Source organism: Macaca nemestrina, chromosome 2 (genome assembly GCF_043159975.1).
Source record: "Macaca nemestrina isolate mMacNem1 chromosome 2, mMacNem.hap1, whole genome shotgun sequence".
Classification (NCBI taxonomy): domain Eukaryota; kingdom Metazoa; phylum Chordata; class Mammalia; order Primates; family Cercopithecidae; genus Macaca; species Macaca nemestrina.
Genome location: NC_092126.1, coordinates 41593789 through 41602814, shown reverse-complemented (window position 1 = coordinate 41602814; position 9026 = coordinate 41593789). Strand labels below are relative to the sequence as shown.

Sequence of the window (9026 nt, the reverse complement as noted above, 5' to 3'; positions counted from 1 at the left end):
CACATTCCAAAGCAGAGACTTAAGAAACAACTCAACATAAATGAGAGAAAGCTAAAAGAAGAAACAGCAATTCAGTCCCTCAAACAATGAAGATATTTACCAGATCCAAAATATTGTAAAGGTATATATAAATTTTTCAACAAAATAAAGTAAGGGAAACGAGGCTAAGGAACCAGAAACTGTGAAAAATGACATAACTGCCTTTTTTAAAATTAGTTAAAATTAACCTCCATTTATTCTCATGCATATGCATAAAAAAGCAACCTCCAGAGATATACTATATAAACATTTAGATAAAAATATAAGTTATGCATTTAAACAACATATTAGAAACAGCTAAAGAGAGAATTAGAGATCTGGAAAAACTATCTATCATAGAAGAGAACAGACAAAAATTAATAAAAACGGAATAAGAGTTATTAAAGGAAAGGAAGAGTGGCTGCTGCTCTCCCATAGTTGGCTATTTTTTTATTTGAGGCAGTCGGCATGTATGGGGAGGAAAGATTGTTCTTCCTAACCTCAGGTCCCAACTGTCTCATGTTATTTTTGTGTTCCCTTCTCCAAAAAAAAAAAAAAAAAAAAAAGCCAGTAGGCCGTGGTTATTAAAAAGGAAAAGAAGAAGTTTTAACATGACTAGTTGTTATTCCAGGGGGAGAAAACGGAGAAAATGGGGTGGAAGGCAATATTTGAAGAGATTCATGATAAATGAGAACTGCTCATAACTGATGGAGAAAAAGTATTTATTTCTTCAACATATATTTTTTATTGTCTACCATACACCGGAGAGTGTTCCAAGAAATAGCAAAGAGCAAAATAAAAGCTAAAGTTAACCATTGCTGCCATGAGGAGCTTATAGTCTAGTGAAGAGAATACTGACAATAAACAAGATAAATAAATAAAATGCACCACATGTTAAACACTGATAAGTGCTAAGGATTAAATTAAGGTAGAGAGGGGCGGTAGAAGGGTCAGGGATTGCCATCTTAGATAGTGTGCTCTGGGGAAACCTCAGAAATTGAGCTGCTGGCAACGTGATCTGAAGGAAGTGAGGAAACACTCAGATAAACAGATGTAAAGTGTTCTAGGCAGAAGAACAACAATTGCAAAATCTGTAAGCATGCCTGTCAATTTTTAAGAAAATCATGGAAACCAGAGAGCAAAGGACAGAGTGATAGAAGATAAACTCTGACAGATAATGGGAGTTCAATACAACCCATAGGCCCATATAAAAAATTGGCTTTTACCCTGAATGGAATTGGAGGTGTTTGAGCAGAGTGACATAATCTACTTATGGTTTAACAGAACAACTCTAGCTATTGTATGGAGATTAGCTGGAAAAGAGACATAGGAGAGATGCAAAGAAACCATTTAGGCGGCTTCTACAATAATTTACTCAAGAGATAAAAGTGGTAGTAGGGTGGTAGTTGGAGGGATGGTAAGAAGTGACATGATCTAGGATGTCCTGATGGAATGGCTATGGAGCATGAAAGGAAGACACTCAAGGATAATCCAAAGTTTTGGTTTGAGCAAAAGGAAGGATGGAGTTACCAATTACTGTGATGGTCAATACTTGGAGATAATTGGGTTTGGGGAAGTACAAAGAGCTCAAATTTGGACCCAAAGTTTGAACCACCTATTATTATGTTGAAATACATAAAATGAGAAATATTAGACTATTCTGACCTAAATGAATACTACATGTGTTTCAAATTAGCAGATATTCAGGAGAAAATGTTGACAATGCAATTGTTTGTTCACAGGGGAGGTACAGGAGGGAGATGCATATTTGAGAGTCACCAATGTACAGATGGCATTTAACATAAGAGAGTAAAAGTTGATAGGGGAAAAAAAAAGAGGCCAAGAACTGATTCCTGCGATATTCCAACCTTCAGAATGAGGGGAAAAAATAAGAAGATGCCAAAGACTGACTGGGAAAGTGAAAGATCTTGGATGCCAAAGGGGTAAATGTTTAAAGGACAGAGTGATTGACTGTGTCAAATGTGCTCATAGCTCAAGATGAGGACTGAGAATTAACTATTGGATATAATAATATAGGGGTCATTGGTGACCTTAGTAAGAGGGCTTATAGATGACTGGCACAGAGAGGAGCCTGATTAGAATGGGCTCCAGAGAGGATGGGAGGAAGGAAATCGGGGAATGTAAGTATTGCTGACTAACTCAAGAGTTTTCATATATAAGGAGAAAGTTGGTGCAGAAACTGGAGGAGTTTAAGTCAAGTCGAGAGTTTTTGTTTAACACAGAAGAGGTTTCCTCTCAAATTATACATTGAAGATATTGATTCAGTAGTTAAAATTTGATGAGATTGCTAAAATTTGATGATCCAGGACAGAGACTGAATTACTAAAGTAATGTTATTGAGAAGGCAAGATGAGATTAAATCAACTGCACAAGTGGAGGGGGTGGCCTTTGCTAGGACCATGAACAATTTATCTAAGGGAACAGGAAAGAAGACAGAATATGTAGTCTCGATGCAACTATATGGGCAGATGTGATTATGGGAATTTTGAAAAATATCTTTGGATTGCTTAGATTCTCTCAGTGAAAAGAAAGCAAGGTGATCATTTAAAAGTGAAAATACGAGATTAAGTATTGGAGGCTTGAGAAGAAAAGAGAAAGCAAGCAATATTCATCTGGAAGAGTGAGAGAATGAATGGACTGGAGCAATGTAGTAAGATCACTTGGCAGCATTTGGAACCGACTAAAGGTTAGTGATCATGATTATAAAGCGAGACTAGTCAAAGAGATTGAGTGTTTTTCTCCAGACACATTCAGCTATACAAGTAAGGACACCAAGCAGGCAGATAGATTTAACCAGCAAAGCAGTAGACAGGAAAGAAAGGTGAAGATATAACTATGACAATGATTATCAAGACTGTCCATGGAATTTAAGTTCCCAGTAAAGAAGGAAGTGAGAACCCGATGATATCAGTTTCCATTAAAAGACGGTAGGATAAAAGGATTTTTCCAGAGAGAATGAAAAATGGATAGATTTGGATATTTTTTAAAACTGAGTTAGAAAGTTAGAAGGTGGTGCTGTGAGAATAAAATGTTGAAATTGTGATCGTAAAGGGATTGCAACTTGGGGTAACAACGAAATCAAGGGTATGAGTCAATGAGGTAGGAGGGAGAACAAAATTTTGAACTAAGAGGCTAGGACTTCAGGGGGAAAAATCCATGAAAACATTAAAATTACCACAAAGTATATCAGAGGTAGATCGGCTGGGAATAATAATGAATCAGGTGCTAATGTCTTCAAAAACTGTGGGAGAATGACAGAGATATTTGCTACACATATATCTGATGAATAACTGCTATACAATATTGTGAACCTGAATTTTCTAAAAGTAAAAAAATAGAAGACAGGAGCATTTCAAATAAAAAGATATAAGAATAGCAAATAAGCATATGAAAAAATGGTTCACTTTATTGGTAATCAGAAATGCAAAATGAAATAGCATTTTACTACAATAGGTTGAAAAAGATTTAAGAATGTGGCAATAAGAAATGCTTGCAAAGATGTAGTGAAATGGAAACATACTCTGCTCATAGGAATGTAAGCAGGGAAAGCCATTTTGAAAAAAGAATGGGGGAAGGGGTATTACCTGTTAATTTGAAAGGCATACACAGTACCAATTGGTGATCTACTCCTACTTTCCTCATAAAAGTATGAGGAAAGAGTCTTTGATTTAAAGCCAGCTATGTCTGTGCATTTGATTCCTACATCCAACACAACCTGCGTATTTGATTTTGAAAAATTTGCTTTACCAGAGAAGTGAGGACGGTTAAAGCAAACCAAAAAAATACAAAGAATGAATAAGATCTACTATTTGATAACTTAAAGAGTGTAACTGGTGTGTTTGTAACTCAAAGGATAAATGCTTGAGGAGATGGATACCCCATTCTCTATACTGTGCTTATTTCACACTGCATTTCTGTATCAAAACATCTTATGTACCCCATAAATATATACATCTACTATATACCCACACAAATTTTTTAAATTTTTTTTAAGAAAAATTTGCTTTACCACTGAGCCTCAGGTGTTGTGAAGATTGAAAAAGATCGTTTTTTAAAATACTCAGGGCTGGCAGGGGACAGTGGTTCATGCCTGTAATCCCAACATTTTGGGAGGCCGAGGCAGGCGGATCACCTGAGGTCAGGAGTTCGAGACCAGCCTGGCCAACATGGTGAAACCCCGTCTCTACTAAAAATACAAAAATTAGCTGGGCGTGGTGGCAGGTACCTGTAATCCCAGCTACTAGGGAGGCTGAGGCAGGAAAATCACTTGAACCTGGGAGGCGGAGGTTGCAGTAAGTGGAGATCGTGCCATTGCACTCCAGCCTGGGGGACAAGAGGGAGACTTAGTCTCAAAAAAATAAAAATAAAAAAAATAACTCAGGGCTGGGCGTGGTGGCTTATTCCTGTAACCCCAGCACTTTAGGAGGCCAAAGCAGGTGGATCACTTGAGGTCAGGAGTTTGAGACCAGACTGGTCAACATGGTGAAACCTCGACTGTACTAAAATACAAAAATTAGCTAGGCGTGGTGGCAAGTGCCTGTACTGCCAGCTACTCGGGAGGCTGAGGCAGCAGAATGGCTTGAACCCGGGAGGCGGAGGTTGCAGTGAGCTGAGATCGCGCCACTGCACTCCAACCTAGGCGACAGAGCAAGGCTCCATTTCAAAAAAAAAAAAAACTCAGGTCGGATGCAGTGGCTCACACCTGTAATCCCAGCACTTTGAGAGGCCGACGAGGGAGGATCGCTTGAGCCCAAGAGTTTGAGACCAGCCTGGGCAACATGGCAAAACCCTGTCTCTACTAAAAATACGAAAAAAATAGCCAGTATGGTGGCTTAGGTCTGTAGTCCCAGCTACTCAGGAGGCTGAGGTGGGAGGATCACCGAAGCCTGAGAGGCCAAGACTGCAGTGAACTGAGATTGCACCACTGCACTCCAGCCTGGGCAACAGAGCGAGATTCCATCTTAAAAAAAAAAAAAAAATTCAAGAATCATGGAAATATAAGTGTTCAATTTAAAAATTAATTTTATAACGGCCGGGCTCAGTGACTCACGCCTGCAATCCCAGCACTTTGGGAGGCCGAGGTAGGTGGATCACGAGATCAGGAGATCGAGACCATCCTGGCTAACACTGTGAAACCCCATCTCCACTAAAAATACAAAAAAAATTAGTCGGGCGCAGTGGCAGGAGCCTGTAGTCCTAGCTACTAGGGAGGCTGAGGCAGGAGAATGACGTGAACCCGGGAGGCGGAGCTTGCAATGAACAGAGATCGCGACTGCGCTCCAGCCTGGGCGACAGAGAGAGACTCTGTCTCAAAAAAAAAAAGAAAAGAAAAGAAAAAATTAATTTTATTAATATCGTTTTAAATTTTATTAATGATTAATAATTTTCTAACATTTTTAACTTTCAGGATGAAATTATCACAAACGTTTCACTTTTTTTTTTTTTTTTTTTTTTTTGAGACAGGATCTCACTCTGTTGCCCAGGCTGGAGCGCAGTGGCGCCACCACAGTTCACTCCAGCTTTGACCTCTTAGGCTCCATCAATCCTGTCATCTCAGCCTCCCAAGTAGCTGGGACCACAGGTACGCACCACCACGCCTGGCTAATTTTTGAATTTTTTAATTTTTCATAGGGACTGAGTCTCACCATGTTGCCCAGAGTGGTCTTGAACTCCTGGGCTCAAGCGATCAGCCTTCCTCGGCCTCCCAAAGTGCTGAGATTGCAAGCGTGAGCCACCACTTTCAGCTTCACTTAGTATTTTAAAAGCAATTTTCCCAAGTAGAAATCTACATTTTCTGAATACTTCTAAAATGAAATAATTTAGTAGCATTAAAGGAATTGTATGTTGCATTTGGATGGGTCGGTGAGATCTTTCTAAGCCGTCTTTTCTCTAGAATCCCTGAAATCGCAAGAAAACATGACTTCTACAGGCGAGCCATCTTTGAAATTCTATTACAGTTGTACCATTTTTTCTGAATAAGTTATACTGATCATTCTATCCCCTAGGGGCCTGTATGAGTACTTCCCCAGCGTGACCGACCAACCACAGCCACGGATACTGGACAGCCAGGATACCTCCGCCTCTAGCGCGAGTCCTCCAGGGGGCGGAGCATTGCGTGACATTTTGCGACTTCGGTTCCGCTGCCGTCATTTACAACATAATTGGCTTTGCAGTGAGCATCCGGGTCTGCGTCAGGAAGACCCAAGATTCCAACGCGCTAGGCTGAGCCCGGCGGCCGGCGAGGCACCACCAGTAGCCCGGACTGCGGTCCCCCGGGAGGCGCCCCTGGAGCTCTGAGGACTCTACTCAACCCGCCTCGCCTACCCCTGACATCTGTTACCTCAAAGAGGACTTCACCGCCCGCGCTCCCCACGTCCTCGGCTAGGCCCAGGAGCGCCGTCCACAGCGCCGTCGAGGTGATGGGCAGCCGGCCCCGCAGCCCCAGAGCTCGCCCTGCGCCCTGGTGGGGACAGCGGCCAGGAGGACCCTGCCCTGCCAAGCGCCTCCGATTGGAGGAGCCCGCGGGCCCCGAACCCCGCGTGGCGCCCAGCCTGGAAGACCCGGGGACCCCGGCCGTGGGCGCGCTCACCTCCGTAGTGGTCCTGGCCGCGGGCTGTGCCCTGCGTGTGCCCCTGGACGACGTTGACCTGGTGCTAGAGCCCGCACCAACGTCGATCCTGCGAGTGTCTCTCGGTGGACACACCCTCATCCTGATCCCCGAGGTCCTCCTGAGCTCCGTCGACGAACGCTCAGGAGCACAGGGCGACTCGTCTGCCGGCCTGGAAGCGAACGTTTTCCTGGGCGCTCTCAGGGAGGACGTCGTCGTCGAGCTGGAATTCTGTGCATCTGTCCCAGAGATCGCCGCCCAGGAAGAGGCCTACGAGGAGGAGGCGGACCCCGAGTTCCTGGAGCTCCGGATGGACTCCCCAACCGGCTCAGCCGCTGGGCTCTACCCCTCCGCTAGAAGTATGTTCAGCCCCTACCAGGAGGGCCCCATGCCAGAACCCTGTGCTCTGGCCCCCAACCCCAGTTTGGAGAGCGTACGCCCCGTCTTCGACCCGGAATTCCACCTTCTGGAGCCTGTCCCCAGCTCACCTCTCCAACCTCTACCTCCCTCTCCGCGCGTGGGGAGTCCAGGTCCCCACGCTCGCCCGCCGCTACCAGAACGCCCTCAGTGCAAGGCCCGGAGACGCCTGTTCCAGGCATAAACCCCCACCCCCACGTACACACAACAATCCTGGCCGCTCTACTGGCGGCCCTCTGGGATTGCGGGAATCTTTCACATTATCCAACAACCTGGAAATTGGGCACCCCGTGTTCGAACAATTGCTTTTTCGCTGTACACTACCGATAGTAGGAGACGAAGACGTAGCAAGAAAAGGCATATTCTAGACCTCATCTTTAAATAGAAAATCTGCCCAGGGATACCAGAAAATGTATCCAGATTTCTGGGCTTCTTTACAAGGTCATATTCAGATCCTTTCATTCTCCCTCGTTTTGCATCAGTTCTTTCTCTCAAATTCCAGTCTTTCTCCAGCATCGTACTGCCACTCCCGTTTCTCCCCAAACCAAGAAACCACTAGATCTCTTAAACGTTTTTAGTTACCTTGTTATTTTTTTCCCATGAATTTTGGAAGACTTAGCCATGGTTTTTCTAAGGGTTTTTCCAACTGTTCTCCCAGGAAACTGCCACACAGTATGCTTACTATACAATACTGTATGTTGCTTCTTCCTAGGAACCCCTTATCCTGCTGAAGTTCTCTTCCAGTCTTAAAAGTTGTGTTGAATTTTATCAGATGTTTTCAGCATGCATTGTGTTATATATTTTTTGTTTTAATTTGTTAATCTGGTGATTTCACCCAATGGCAAGTGTTTGCATTCCTGCTATTCCACATTATTTTATACCTTTTAAAATCTACCCTGAGTTTTTTCTCATGTAAACCAAACTTCTAGCTTTTAAAATGTTAATTTATTACTGTATTTATCTCATATTTGTATATAGGAGATAAAATGTTACTGGTGAAGCTGATGTCAATGAGCTGATTTTATTTAAAAACATCAGTAACTATTCAGATCTACCACTATGCCTTACCAATTATTTCCTGCCTTTTTATTCTTACATTCCACTCCCTCATTCTAGCTTCAGTTTTCTTTTTGTTGAAGAATATCCTTTAATATTTCTTTCCACTGTGTCTTACGTGTGATAAGCTATCTTGCTTCTGTAAGTCTGACCATGTTTTTGTGTGATAAACTTTCTGAGAACTATATGTCTGTAAATGTTTTAATTACACCTTCATTCTTAATTTTAAAATGATATTTAACTACAGTACTTTAAAGATATTAGCCCGTTGTTTTGACATTTTTTGTTGTTGCAGGATGTCTTCTGTCAATGAAGTTGTTATTCCTTTTATATTATAACAAGTTGTAATTTGGCTGTTTGTGTGTGTGTGTTTTCTTTTTTTAAGACAGGATTCACTCTGTCGCCCAAGCGGCGGTGCAGTGGTGCAATCACGGCTCACTGCAGCCTCAACATCCCAGGCTCAAGTGTATTTTTTGTAGGGACAGGGTTTCACCAGGTTGCCCAGGCTAGTCTGGAACTCCTGGGCTCAAGTGATCCACCCCCCTTAACCTCCCAAAGTGCTGGGATTACAGGTGTGATCCACCACATCTGGCCAATTTTAGTATATTTTTTAAATGTTGATTTGCTTTTGATGTTCTACAGTTTACTATAATGTGTCTAGAGGTAGACTATATTTTCATTTAGATTGATAGAATTTAGTTAACTATCAATATTGGAAATTATTTCTTGCCTGAAATACCACAAAATCTTAAGTTTCATCTCTTGGAATATCGCCTATTTCCCCATGAAATCCAATCAGATGGGAGGCCGAGGTGGCTGGATCACCTGAGGTGAGGAGTTCAAGACCAGCCTGGCTAACATGGCAAAACCCTGTCTCTACCAAAAATACAAAAATTAGCCAGGTGTG

General features: G+C 42.6%; 1 protein-coding gene across 1 annotated transcript; it reads left to right on the top strand.

The window, feature by feature from the left end:
* The first annotated feature begins 5985 nt into the window (after positions 1 to 5985).
* On the top strand, positions 5986 to 8299 carry LOC105469950 (proline-rich protein 23B). The gene has a single exon (XM_011721598.3). It carries the CDS (start codon positions 6459 to 6461, stop codon positions 7245 to 7247), a length of 789 nt encoding a protein of 262 aa, XP_011719900.2. The 5' UTR covers positions 5986 to 6458; the 3' UTR covers positions 7248 to 8299.
* The last annotated feature ends 727 nt before the right edge of the window (positions 8300 to 9026 follow it).

Bases quoted from the DNA above. Each gene is read 5' to 3' on its own strand.
- LOC105469950 (XM_011721598.3), top strand. From the start codon at position 6,459: ATGGGCAGCCGGCCCCGCAGCCCCAGAGCTCGCCCTGCGCCCTGGTGG.